Here is a 15,012-nt window from a genome sequence, read left to right on the forward strand (position 1 = left end):
ACGTGTCCGTGTCAAACTGCATCGCAAGCAACCATAGAACAACACCAACCCAAACACTCGTTTGTATCCGTGCTATAGCTTCGCTGCCTACAAACACCAAACTTCGGCCACGACGGTACTCGCCCATTGTCATTGTTTCCGTCCACCCCCGGTCACCCCTCAATGCGCACGAGCACTAGCGACTGACAGAGGCCACGATATCGTTGATGCATCGCTAGAAACGATCACGCGAGCAACTCCGCTCTGTCATGCTATGCGTTGGCCACTAACGACCGGTTGGCTCACGGGACCAGAGTTTACAATGGCATCACCCGTCGTTTTTTCACAGTCCCACTCATCCATGTAATGGTCAAAGGGGTTGACCCAACATAAATACTGCATATGTGAAGTTCAGCTAAGCTAACGGAGTAGGGCAAAAGTGAGGACAACTTAAAGGGTTAGCTAAAAATGGGTAGAAGTAAGGAATCAAAGGTATGCAAATAAAAAATACCGGTTTCATCCTCCTACATCTCCAATGGGCCGATACTCTGTCATAAAAGTCCAGCCCAACACCACTCAGACACCCACCACAGAGCTATAAAACACATCCATCTCCAAACCCTCGCAAACCCTAGTCCCCCCACACCAACCACCCTTCTCTCGCCGCCGCCACCCGAAACAAAGCAGGAGGAGCAGGATGCCGGCGGGCCATGGTCTGCGGTCGCGGACGCGCGACCTGTTCGCGCGCCCCTTCCGGAAGAAGGGTTACATCCCGCTCACCACCTACCTGCGCACCTACAAGGTCGGCGAGTACGTCGACGTCAAGGTGAACGGCGCCGTGCACAAGGGTATGCCGCACAAGTTCTACCACGGCCGCACCGGACGCGTGTGGAACGTCACCAAGCGCGCCATCGGCGTCGAGATCAACAAGCAGGTATAGATCGATCCCGTTTTCTTCCCTCGCGGCCTTGCGGGCACATCCACTGTCGATCGATCCGTGTCCCTGTGGTACTTTTAGAAGTGATGCCGCCGTCGTGGTAGACTCACATTTGTAGGATTTATGCAACTGATTGTTCTTTGCAAGTGCGGTTCTGTTTATTTAGTAGCTGCAATGGTCTCCTCTTGTAGGAAGGTTTGACATGCGTAGATCTGTCTGCTTGGTAGTTGTGGCATACATAGGATTTAATGGCGATAGCGTTGGGCAATGCTTGTGCGGCTGCAGTCCTACCACGTTATCATGTTCTATATGCTCCTAAGATTCATCATGGTTGTAGTAATCCGAGATGTCCTTTTGTTATCAGTATGTGTCCAAATGGTAGATACGGCGAGGAGGGTTGAAGCTGAAGTTACTCACAGTGTTTGTTGTACACATCATGTTCTCTCAAATGGTTTTAGCTACTTCCATTGCATGGGAAACTAAATTTGGACTGCCCCAGCTTTAGAATTTTATTAATTTCGTCTATTGATTGGTGTGTGACTAGAAACTGATTAAGCGCTGAGTGCATTTACCATTATGGCATATAGAAGAGTTCTGCTTTGTTGAGGAAACAGCCTACTAGGATTTCTGTCCAACTATGTTCATAGTAAGCCATTCTGCTCAGGCCCTGTATACTAGCATGTTATCTTTTTTCCGTAGTAGCTAAGTTCTTGTCTATGTTTTCCCCTTTGTTGTCTTTGAAATACACCTTAAGTTATGTGGCTATATTTAATATCTCGATTTGCTTGTGGTAATAGGCTAGAATTCTTTGCATAATTGAAATCGATAGTGCTATCAAGCATTTCTTTTTGTTCACTTATCCTGATGCTTCTGTACAGCTTTACATTTCATTTATTTTGGTCTAGTGGAACATGATTTGTAAAAAATTATGTACGTTCAGGACTAATATATTTACAATCACAATCCTGTTTACTTTCTCCAGGTTGGAAACCGCATCATCAGGAAAAGGATCCATGTCCGTGTTGAGCATGTGCAGCCATCCAGGTGTGCTGAGGAGTTCCGCCTGAGGAAAGTGAAGAATGACCAGCTCAAGGCGGAAGCCAAGGCACGTGGTGAGGTCATCAGCACCAAGAGGCAGCCACTCGGCCCTAAACCCGGGTTCATGGTCGAGGGTACCACAATCGAGACCGTCACTCCCATTCCTTATGATGTGGTCAATGATCTCAAGGGTGGTTACTAGGGTGTTTGGGTTATCTGCCTGCACAACCAGTTCAAATCTATGTTGCTCTTATGAGTAGGATTTGCTCTCTGAGCAGTAGTCTGGGTTGGGTCTTTATTCATGTCAAGAAGATGTTCGGTGTAGGTTGCTATCATGAGTTTTGCAGAAATGCTATACTGTGCTATTTCCTTCAGAATGATGATGTGCTGTGTTGAACTATATAGTTACATTGCTTGCCCTCCAAAGATTCTCTTTACCTATACAGTTTTGGTACTGCAGAGCCGCGGCAGCTTGCTGTTAGTCTTTCGACCCAGTCGATAAAATTACTTCTTGTGCATACTCATCTTGTTTGCACACCTTGTCTTGGGGGAGTGCTTCTCCGCTTGCTTGTTTCATTGGTCTCATCCAGTCGTTTGTTGATTTCTGAGATCTTGGGGATTGGCAACTAAGAGGACCCAAAGTTCTACAGTTGTGGCAGACGAATTTGTTGCTATTAGGTCATTTGTCTGGACAATTCCCAACATCACTTTTGTTGCTATTAGGTCATTTGTCTGGACAATTTCCAACCTCACTACTCCCTCTGTTTCAAAATAAGTGTCTTAAATTTAATACAACTTTATGCTATAGCTAATGTAAAGTTGAGACAGTTATTTTAGGACGAAAGGAGTACTGTTTAGAGCCCATTTCTTCCGCCCCTTTCTAGTTTCTTCTTTCCCTGTGGATTCAAGGAGGGTCTGCCCGTGTACAGTGGTAGTTTTTTCCCCCTTATTTTCTTCTCCCTGCCAAAAAAAGCGGCGGCCAGATCTAGATCCATCCTTAAATATCACAATTGGGGGACTACGTGTAGATTGATACCAAGATTTTTAATTTTTTCATGTCAGTACCAACATTGTACGAGAAATTTACAAATAAGTCTAAACTCGTATTTTATACGTATTAACGCTAGAACTGATCGGTAGGTCCCGCCCATCGGGTGCCACGGTGTTGAACCGGCTCGTGCCCTCGCACTGACTTGAACGAGCCCGACCCGGTCGCTCCTAACGGGCTCGGTCTGTAAACAGGTGCCCGCTCCTAACGGGCTCGGTCTGTAAACAGGTGCCTGTGCGGAGGTATCCCAAACTCTTGTATAAATTGGGCTTTGCCCACAATCAATAAAACACAAGTTACAATCATTTGTTACACGTTATCAACACGCATCCCGAGACGAAGGAGAGAAGGTAAGATGGCAAGGATGAACCTGCACATAATCGTCTCTGCTCTCGTTCGCTTCATTGGACAGGAAATCCTCGATCTGCAAGAAGCCATGGTATTGGAGTTCGTCGCCATTGGGCTCACGCAACGGTTGTCGTGGTCGCCGCAGTCGCCGTGGTCATCACGACCACCCTGGCTGTGCCGCGGCAGACCATGCACGACCAAGCAACCCACCACCGGCCATCCATCATGCCTATCAGGCACCTCCGATGCCAGCCTTCGTCGCCCCGCTGGCCTTTGTCGTTCCACAAATGGACTCGCTACTGGCCGGCCCAGGAGTACCGTTCGTGGGCGAGGACGACAACTTCGACGCCCATCTGGTTCCGCCACCGCCGGGGATCTTCCACAATGGCATGGACGCAGGAGTGGTCTTCTCTCCGGTGCACGGGTAAGGGCTATGCCCTCCACCCCCGGCCACTCCACCACCGGAACCGGAGGTCGTCGAAGAGCCAATGACTTACCCGGATCTCCCAACGCCGACGGCTGCCGACGAAGAGCTCTTTGCTCCTCCAGGCTATGGCCCTGTGCCCACCATGACAGAGTGGGAGGTGACACCGACCGTTCTGAAGCAGGAGCCCACCACTCCGACGGAGGCGGACAAAGCCGGCGCCACCATCCCCGACCTCAACACAGCCGCCGGCGTGAAGATCAAGGACGGGGCGTCGTCACACACAACCGCTGCGTCTCCGCCGCCTCCGCCCCCGGCCAACCCACAAACGCCGTCACCGGCGGCTCGCCGGATCCTTCACAGTTTCGCGGCGGCGATGGAGCGGCACTGCCCCGGCCTCCGCTCCGGCTCTTGGGCCCATGCAGGCCTCCACCTTCCCGGCTACACCGCGGCGGGGTCGTCCTCCTCGTGAAGCTCGCCGCCGCAAGGCGCCATCGGCGACGGTGGTCAGGGGATTCATGGGGGTGGCTATGGAACGAGGGGAATTGACCCCAACAGCCCCACCTCTCGTCCCTCATTTCTACTCATCCAGCGACACCATTATGGGCCTGGGCCAAAAGGCCTCCTCGTCTAATTATGTTGGGGAACGTTGCATGGGAAACAAAAAATTTTCTACGCACACGAAGACCTATCATGGTGATGTTCATCTACGAGAGGGAGATCGGATCCACATACCCTTGTAGATCGCTAAGCGGGAAGCGTTAAGAAACGCAATTGATGTAGTGGTACAACTTCGTGATTCAAATCACCGTTGTCCCACGATCCAGCACCGAACGGACGGCACCTCCGCATTCAGCACACGTACAACTCGATGACGATCTCCGTCTTCTCGATCCAGCAAGAGAGACGGGGAAGTAGATGAGTTCTCTGGCACCGTGACGGCGCACCGGTGTTGGTGATGATCTATTCTTGCATGGCTCCGCCCGAGCTCCGCAGAAATCTAATCTAGAGGAAGAACTACGTGGTATAGGTTTGAGTTGCACGTGGCAAAGTTGTGTCTCAAAAGCCCTAAAACCACCAACATATACATGAGGAGGGGAGGGGCTAGCCTTGGGGCTCAAGCGAGGCACAAGGGCGCCGACCGAAGGGGAGGAGGTGGACTCCCACCCCAATTCGGTTTGGGGGAAGGAGTCCACTCCTTCCTTCCCACCTCCCTCTTTTCTTGTTTTTTCTTTCCTTTGGTTTTTTGTCCTTGTGGCGGCATAGCCCACTTCGACTGGGCCTCACCAGCCCACTAAGGGCTGGTGCGCCACCCTAGAGTTACTGGGCTCACTCCCGGGTGGGTGGGCCCCTCCCGGTGAATATCCAGAACCCATTCGTCACTCCCGGTACACTGCGGGTAATGCCCGAAATCTTTCCGGTGACCAAATGAAACCATCCTATATATCAATCTTCGTTCTGGACCATTCCGGAAACCCTCGTGACGTCCGTGATCTCATCCGGGACTCCGAACAACCTTCGGTCACCAACACATATAACTCAACTATACTAAAACGTCACCGACCCTTAAGTGTGCAGACCCTGCGGGTTCGAGAACTATACAGACATGACCCGAGACACTCATCGGTCAATATCCAATAGCGGGACCTGGATGTCCATATTGGATCCTACATATTCTATGAAGATCTTATCGGTTGAACCTTTGTGCCAAGGATTCATATAATCCCGTATAACATTCCCTTTGTCCTTCGGTATGTTACTTGCCCGAGATTTGATCGTTGATATCCCTATACCTATTTCAATATCGTTACCGACAAGTCTCTTTACTCGTTTCGTAATACAAGATACCATGACTTACACTTGAGTCACATTGCTTGCAAGGCTTGTATGTGATGTTGTATTACCGAGTGGGCCCCGAGATACCTCTCGTCACACGGAGTGACAAATCCCAGTCTTGATCCATGCTAACTCAATGGACACCTTCGGAGATACTTGTAGAGCACCTTTATAGTCACGCGGTAACGTTGTCACGTTTGATACACACAAGGTATTCCTCCGGTGTGAGTGAGTTACATGATCTCATGGTCATAGGAATGAATACTTGACACGTAGAAAACAATAGCAACAAAATGACACGATCACATGCTACGTTTATAATTTGGGTCTTGTCCATCACATGATTCTCCTAATGATGTGATCCAGTTATCAAGTGACAACATTTGCATATGGTCAGAAAACCTTAACCATCCTTGATCAACTGGCTAACCAACTAGATGCTTACTAGGGACATTGTTTTGTCTATATATCCACACATGTATCTATGCTTTCATTCAATACAATTATAGCATGGATAATTAATGATTATCATGAAACAGGAAATATAATAATAACTATTTTATCATTCCCTCTAGGGCATATTTCCAACAGTCTCCCACTTGTACTAGAGTCAATAATCTAGTCTCATATCGCTATGCGATTTACATTGGAATTAATCTAACACCCATACAGTTTTGGTGTTGATCATGCTTTGTTCGTGGAAGAGGTTTAGTCAGCGGATCTGCTACATTCAGATCCGTGTGCACTTTGCAAATATTTACATCCTTTCCTTCGACGTAGTCGCGGATGAGGTTGAAGCATCGTTTGATGTGTCTGGTCTTCTTGTGAAACCTTGGTTCCTTTACTAAAGCAATGGCACGAGTGTTGTCACAGAACAGAGTTATTGGATTTAGTGCGCTTGGCACAACTCCAAGATCCATCATGAACTGCTTCATCCAGACACCCTCGTTAGCTGCCTCCGAGGCAGCTATGTACTCCGCCTCACATGTAGAATCTGCTACGACGCTTTGCTTGGAACTACACCAGCTTACCGCACCCCCATTAAGAATAAACACGTGTCCGGTTTGAGACTTAGAGTCATCCAGATCAGTGTCAAAGCTCGCATCGACGTAACCCTTTACGACAAGCTCTTCGTCACCTCCATACACGAGAAACATTTCCTAAGTCCTTTTCAGGTACTTCAGAATATTCTTGACCACCGTCCAGTGATCCACTCCTGGATTACTTTGATACCTACCTGCCATACTTATGGCCAGGCTGACGTCCGGTCTAGTGCACATCATTGCATACATGATAGACCCTATGGCTGAAGCATAGGGAACGATACTAATCTGTTCTCTATCTTCCACAGTTACTGGACACCGGGTCTTACTCAACTTTATACCTTGTAATACTGGCAAGAACCCCTTCTTGGACTGCTCCATTTGGAACTTCTTCAAAACTTTATCAAGGTCTGTGCTTTGTGAAAGTCCTATTTGGTGCCTCGATCTATCCCTATAGATCTTAATGCCTAATATGTAAGCAGCTTCTCCTAGGTCTTTCATTGAAAACATTTGTTCAAGTAATATTTTACGCTCTCTAAAAACTCCACATTGTTTCCAATCAGCAATATGTCATCCACATATAATATTAGAAATGCTACAAAGCTCCCACTCACTTTCTTGTAAATACAAGATTCTCCAACAACTTGTATAAACCCAAATGCTTCGATCACCTCATCAAAGCGCTTATTCCAACTTCGAGATGCTTGCACCAGTCCATAAATGGATTGCTGGAGCTTGCACACTTTGTTAGCATTCTTTGGATCGACAAAACCTTCGGGTTGCATCATATACAACTCTTCCTTAAGAAAACCGTTAAGGAACGCCGTTTTGACATCCATATGCCAGATTTCATAATCGAAAAATGCAGCTATTACTAACATGATTCGGACGGGCTTAAGCATCGCTATCGATGAGAACGTCTCATCGTAGTCAACTTCTTGAACTTTGAAAAACCCTTTGCCACAAGTTAAGCTTTGTAAACGGTCACATTACCATACGCGTCCGTCTTCTTCTTAAAGATCCATTTGTTCTGAATAGCCTTGCGACCTTCAGGTAGTACTTCCAAAGTCCATACTTTGTTTTCATACATAGATCCTATCTCAGACTTCATGGCCTCCAGCCATTTGTTGGAATCCGGGCCCATCATTGCTTCTTCATAATTCTCAGGTTCATTGTTGTCTAACAACATGATAGGTAAGACAGGATTACCGTACCACTCGGGAGCAGTACGTGATCTTGTCGACCTCCGTGGTCCGATAGCAACTTGATCCAAAGCTTCATGATCATCATCATTAGCTTCCTCCTCAACCGGCGTCGCCTCGACAGAGGTTTCCCCTGCCCTGCGCCACCATCTAGAGGGAGTAGAGGTTCTACAACCTCATCAAGTTCTATCTTCCTCCCACTCAATTCTTTCGAGATAAACTCCCTGTCAAGAAAATCTCCGTTCTTAGCAACAAACACTTTGCCCTCGGATCTGAGATAGAAGGTGTACCCAACTGTGTCCTTTGGGTAACCAATGAAGACGCGCTTTTCCACTTTGGGTTCCAATTTTTCAGGCTGAAGCTTTTTGACATAAGCATCACATCCCCAAACTTTAAGAAATGACAACTTTGGCCTCTTGCCATACCATAGCTCATATGGTGTCGTCTCAACGGATTTTGACGGTGCCCTATTTAAGGTGAATGCAACTATCTCTAATTGTTAGAGCATATATCTCCATATGTGGTTTTGGTAATTGATGACAATTCCTATGGACTGATGGTTGCCTTAAGTTATATTTATAGGATTTGTCCATAGGCACTTCTTGAAGTCCATCTGTTGGGTTCAAGGAGTTTATATGTTGACCAAGATGTTATTCAAGGTATTATCCAAAGAATGGTCATAGAAACACTGGGTTGATCAAGATCTCAGACAAAGAATAAATCAAGATGATCAACACATAAAGCGTATAAGATGTACCGAGAGGGATCAAGTGATCCCATGGTATGGTAAGCATTGTCCATTGCGTGTTTGTGTACTAACCCATGGTATTTGTGAGACTACTATGTGGGGGTTAGGTGTGTTTCCATTGGGCTTGCGTCAAAAGGAAGATCTCATACAACCCATGAAGGATGACGTCAAGTGGTGATCGTCATCAAGATTGTGGTGTGCAAGTTCAAGTGGACCAGCACGAATATATCATTGAAACTATTGTCAATGATCATGTGTTGATAAGGACAATCTCATGTGCTAACAAGGACAAGATCAAGATAAGCATTCCTGAGCACTACATGCTTGATTCTTGTGGATGTTCACATGGTGGAGAAATGAAGATGAATACATAAGCTGGGCTTTCCGCATTGTGTATGGGAAAGTTACTTGAAGACTTCGTCATGTCTTGCTTTCAACTTGAGCCAAGAAGGAACAACAACATCAAGCTCAGGTGAAAGGGCTAACTCAAAGGTATCAGTTCCTTTGACGTTAGTTGTGCGGAGTGATGATCAGCGAATAAAAGTAAACACTCAAGTATGGATCATCAGTACTCTTTTATGATTCTTGAGTCCTTAGGGATCCCGCACTATTAAGAGGGGATCACAGGTTTTGCGATGAACTTGCTCAAACTACATCTTCACTTTTGCTCATACCACATCTCTACAACCATATCAAACACCACATACTGTCCACTCTCTACAATTCAATATATGTCCAATTACCTCGGACATCCGGCTCCCTCCGGACGTCCGAGGGCCGGACGTCCGGCTCGCTTCGGAAATCCGCAGCCAGACACCAGTAGTTTGTAAGGCTTATATCTCGGAAATCCGGCTCCCTCCGGACGTCCGAGGGCTGGACGTCCGGCCAAGCACCGGAAATCCGGAAGTCAACACCAGTAGTATGTGTGCACTATATCTCGGAAATCCGGCCCCCCTCCGGACGTCCGAGCGCCGGATGTCCGACACCCATCGGAAATCCGGAAGCCACCACCAGTAGAAATTGTGCTGTATATCACGGACTTCCGGGCCACTCTGGACGTCCGTATGCTGATGAATTCAAATATGTTCATGCACATCTACAGGCCTCGGACGACCGACCCCTGTCGGACGTCCGGCCGCTGATGAATTCAGAAGAGTTCCAGTCATGCCTACAGGTCTCGGACGTCCGACCCCTGTCGGACGTCCGGACCCTCACGGACGCCCGGACTTCCGACAACTGTCGGACGTCCGGACCCTGTGTGACTTAAAAGTGCCCCCAACGGCTCTTTTACTCTCCACACTATAAATACCCCCTCCCACTTCGTGAGAGGGTTGTCCAACACAACCTTATCCTCATAAGAACACATTTCCACCTCACACACATTTTCTCACTCCAAATCTTAGATCCCAAGAGCATTTGTCAGCCCCTTTGAGAGTTGTTCCAATCAAAAGATAGATCGTCTCCCTCTCCTTCTCTCAACCCAAGCTATTTGTGATTTGAGCAAGTTTTGAGCATTCCCCGTGATCTTGTTACTCTTGGAGGTTGGAGACTCCTAGGCAGTAGGAGTTCTTCGGAGAGGAATCAATCCGTGTGATTTCCCCCGGAAAAGTTTGTGAGGGTTTGGAAGCCACCTCAAAGGCTTACCACTAGTGGTTGAGAAACGCCTTCGTAGTGTTATCTCAAAGGGAGAATAGGGTGAGCCTTCGTGGCGTTGGTGTGCCTTCGTGGTAACATCCACCTCTCTAACGGTGACTAGCTTCCCTCCAAGGAAGTGAACATCGGGATACATCTTCGTCTCAGTGACCTTGGTTATCCTTAACCCTAACTCCTTACTTGTGGTTTCCTTGTGTTATTTGGGCATACATACATTGCATATTGCTTATGCTCATTATATTGTGTTGGCCATTTCTTGTACAAGATTAATCATTCAAGCATACCCTCTATATCCACACATTCATACTTGCAGCCCTTGATACATCGTGTTGATATAGTGTGATCTAGTATCTTGTGTTGTTCACCTACTTGTCGTGTGATATAGCTCAAGTAAGTTTGTGTAACTTACTTGTGCTTGTTAGTAACTGTATTGTGTCCATCTTGGTAGATCGTGTTGTTGATACACGTTGCAGTGCCTAGTGCATTTAGGATTTGTGCTTGACAAGTACCCTCTTAGTTTATTTCCGCATTAGGTTGAAGCCAAATCCGAAGAAGTTTTTAAATAGCCTATTCACCCCCCTCTAGGCGTCATCGAGGTCTTTTCACTAATGCATAACCCCAAAATGATAACGGAAAATCGGTAAGAGACATCATAGATCGCACCACATCTAACAAAGTACGATTACGACGTTTGGACACACCATTACACTGTGGTGTTCCACGCGGTGTCAACTGTGAAACTATTCCACATTGTCTTAAGTGAGCACCAAACTCGAAACTCACATATTGCCCCCCTCGATCAGAACGCAGGAACTTGATCTTCTTGTTATGATGATTTTCAACTTCACTCTGAAATTGCTTGAACTTCTCAAACATTTCAGACGTGTGCTTCATCAAGTCGATATATCCATACCTACTCAAATCGTCAGTGAAGGTGAGACAATAACGATATCCTCCGCACGCCTCCACACTCATTGGACCACACACATCGGTATGTATGATCTCCAACAAGTCACTTGCACGCTCCATTGTTCCGGAGAACGGAGTCTTAGTCATCTTGCCCATGAGGCATGGTTCGCACGTGTCAAGTGATTCAAAATCAAGTGACTCAAAAGCCCATCGGAATGGAGTTTCTTCATGCGCTTTACTCCAATACGTCCTAAGCGGCAGTGCCAAAAAAACGTGGCGCTACCATTGTTAACTCTACATCTTTTGGTCGCAATGTTATGTATATGTGTATCATCACAATCAAGATTCAATATGAACAAACCTCTCACATTGGGTGCATGACCATAAAAGATATTACTCATAGAAATAGAACAACCATGATTCTCTGCCTTAAATGAGTAACCGTCTCGCAATATACAAGATCCAAATATAATGTTCATGCTTAACGCATGCTCTAAATAACAATTATTTAAATTCATAACCAATCCTGATGGTAATTGAAGTGAGACTGTGTCGACGGCGATTGCATCAACCTTGGAACCATTTCCCACGCGCATCGTCACTTCATCCTTCACCAACCTTCGTTTATTCCGCAGTTCCTGCTTCGAGTTGCAAATATGAGCAACAAAACCGGTATCAAATACCCAGGCACTACTACGAGAGTTGGTTAAGTACACATCAATAACATGTATATCACATATACCTAATTTTTCATTGGCCGTCTTCTTATCAGCCAAATACTTGGGGCAGTTGCGCTTCCAGTGACCCATCCGCTTGCAATAATAGCACTATGTTTTCGGCTTAGGTCCAGCCTTGGGTTTCTTCCTCGGATTGGCAACAGTTTTGCCGCTCTTCTTGGAGTTACCCTTCTTGCCTTTGCCGTTTCTATTAAAACCAGTGGTCTGATTGACCATCAACACTTGATGCTCTTTTCGGAGTTCTGACTCTGATACTTTCAGCATGGCGAATAACTCGCGGGTGACTTGTTCATCCCTTTCATGTTATAGTTCAACACAAAGATTTTATAGCTAGGTGGCAGTGATTGAAGAATTCTGTCAGTGATAGCCTCTTGCGGGAGTTCAATCCCCAACTCAGCTAGATGGTTTGAGTACCCAGACATTTTGAGCATATGTTCACTGACACACAAGTTCTCCTCCATCTTGCAAGCATAGAATTTATCGGAGGTCTCATACCTCTCGATCCGGGCGTTTTTCTGAAAGATAAACTTCAACTCTTGGAACATCTCATATGCTCCATGACGCTCAAAGCGCCGTTGAAGTCCCGGTTCTAAGCTATACAAGACTGCACATTGAACTACTGAGTAGTCCTCCTTACGCGATTGCCAAGCGTTCAAAACATCTTGGTCAAACGTAGCGGGTGGTTCATCTCCTAGCGCAACATCAAGGACATAATTCTTTTTCCCAGCTTATAGGATGAGCCTAAGATTACGTGCCGAGTCTACAAAGTTGCTTCCATCATCTTTCAACTTAGCTTTCTCAAGGAACGTATTGAAATTCAGGGTTGCTATTGTGTGAGCCATTGATCTAGAACATAAAATATTACAAAGTGGACTTAGACTATGTTCAAGACAATTAGAGTTTAACTAATCAAATTACTAATAAACTCCCACTCAAACATACATCCCTCTAGTTACTTGAGTGTGACATGATCCAAATGCACTAACTCAAGTCCGATCATCACGTGAGTTGAGTATAGTTTCAGTGGTAAACATCTCTATGCTAATCATATCAACTATACGATTCATGCTCGACCTTTCGGTCTCTTGTGTTCCGAGGCCATGTCTGCACATGCTAGACTCGTCAAGTTTAACCCAAGTGTTCCACGTGTGCAACTGTTTTGCACCCGTTGTATGTGAACGTTGAGTCTATCACACCCGATCATCACGTGGTGTCTCGAAACGATGAACTATCGCAACGGTGCACAGTCGGGGAGAACACAATTTGATCTTGAAATTTTAGTGAGGGATCACCTTATAATGCTACCGTCGTTCTAAGGAAGATAAGGTCCATAAAAGGATTAACATCTCATGCAATTCATAAGTGACATGATATGGCCATGATCTTGTGCTTCTTGATCCCCATCATCTAAGCACCGGCATGATCTTCTTGTCACCGGCGCCACACCATGATCTCCATCAAGGTTGTCGTGCTATCTATGCTACTACTACTAAAGCTACAACCTAGCAATATAGTAAACGCATCTGCAAACACAAATGTTAGTTTAAAGACAACCCTATGGCTCCTGCCGGTTGCGTAGCATCGACGTGCAAGTGGATATTAACTATTACAACATGATCATCTCATACATCCAATATATCATATCATGTCTTTGGCCATATCACATCACAAGCATGCCCTGCAAAAACAAGTTAGACGTCCTCTAATTTGTTGTTGCATGTTTTACGTCGCTGCTAGAGGTATCTAGTATGATCGCATCTTACTTATGCAAAAACCACAACAGAGATGTGCAAATTTCTATTTAACCTCTCTCCAAGGACCGCCTTTGTCAAATCCAATTCAATAAAGTTGAAGAAACCGACACCCGCCAGTCATCTTTATGCAACGAGTTGCATGTTGGTCGATGAAACCAGTCTCTCGTAAGCGTACGAGTAATGTCGGTCCGGGCCGCTTCAATCCAACAATACCGCCGAATCGAGAAAAGACTAAGGAGGGAAGCAAATCGAACATCAATGCCCACAAAAACTTTTGTGTTCTACTCGAGATTACATCTACCCATGAACCTAGCTCATGATGTCTGATACGTCCATTTTGCATCATGTTTTCATGTTGATATTTATCTCTTCTTTGGCTGTTATTTCACTTCACGATACTATTTTTATGCCTTTTCTCTCTTATTTTGCAAGGTTTACATGAAGAGGGAGAATACCGGCAACTGGAATTCTGGCCTGAAAGTGGAGCAAAGTTGAGATACCTATTCTGCGCAACTCCAAACACCGTGAAAATCAACGGGGATTTTTTTCCCAATTTATAAAAAATACTGGGCCGAAGAAGTGCCAGAGGGGCACCACGGGGTGCCCACAAGACTGCACGGCGCGACCACCCCCCAGGCCGCGCCATGGGGGCTTGTGGGCAGCCCACTTGCCCACTGGCCCCCTCTTTTTCTATATGGAGGGTTTCGTCGAGGAAAAAAAAATCACACATGAGCTTTTTCGTGGTTTCGCTGCCGCCACGAGGCGGAACTTGAGCAGAACCAATCTAGAGCTCCAATAGGACGATCCTGCCGAGGAAACTTCCCTCCCGGATGGGGAAATCGTCGCCATCGTCATCACCAAGACTCCTCTCATTGGAGGGGACTCATCTCCATCAACATCTTCATCAGCACCATCTCATCTCCAAACCCTACTTCATCACTTGTAACCAATCTCCGTCTCGCGACTGCGATTGGTACTTGTAAGGTTGCTAGTAGTGTTGATTACTCTTTGTAGTTGATGCTAGTTGGATTGTTTGGTGGAAGAGATTATGTTCAGATCCTTGATGCCACTCATTACCCCTCTGATCATGATTATGATTATGCTTTGTGAGTAGTTACTTTTTTTTCCTGAGGACATGGGATAAGTCATGCTAATAATAGTCATGTGAATTTGGTATTCGTTCGGTATTTTGATATGTTGTATGTTGTTTTTTCCTCTAGTGGCGTTATGTGAACGTCGAATACATAACACTTCACCATTATTTGGGCCTAGAGGAAGGCATTGGGAAGTAGTAAGGAATGATGGGTTGCTAGAGTGATAGAAGCTTAAACCCTAGTTTATGCGTTGCTTCGCAAG

At 46.1% G+C, this 15,012-nt stretch overlaps 1 protein-coding gene across 1 annotated transcript; it reads left to right on the top strand.

The window, feature by feature from the left end:
- The first annotated feature begins 601 nt into the window (after positions 1-601).
- On the top strand, positions 602-2,380 carry LOC123430433 (60S ribosomal protein L21-1). The gene is made up of 2 exons (XM_045114308.1): positions 602-913; positions 1,899-2,380. The coding sequence occupies exons 1-2, from the start codon at positions 677-679 to the stop codon at positions 2,154-2,156; spliced, it is 495 nt and encodes a 164-aa protein (XP_044970243.1). The 5' UTR covers positions 602-676; the 3' UTR covers positions 2,157-2,380.
- Positions 2,381-15,012: the final 12,632 nt, after the last annotated feature.

This window comes from Hordeum vulgare, chromosome 1H, assembly GCF_904849725.1.
Source record: "Hordeum vulgare subsp. vulgare chromosome 1H, MorexV3_pseudomolecules_assembly, whole genome shotgun sequence".
Lineage (NCBI taxonomy): Eukaryota > Viridiplantae > Streptophyta > Magnoliopsida > Poales > Poaceae > Hordeum > Hordeum vulgare.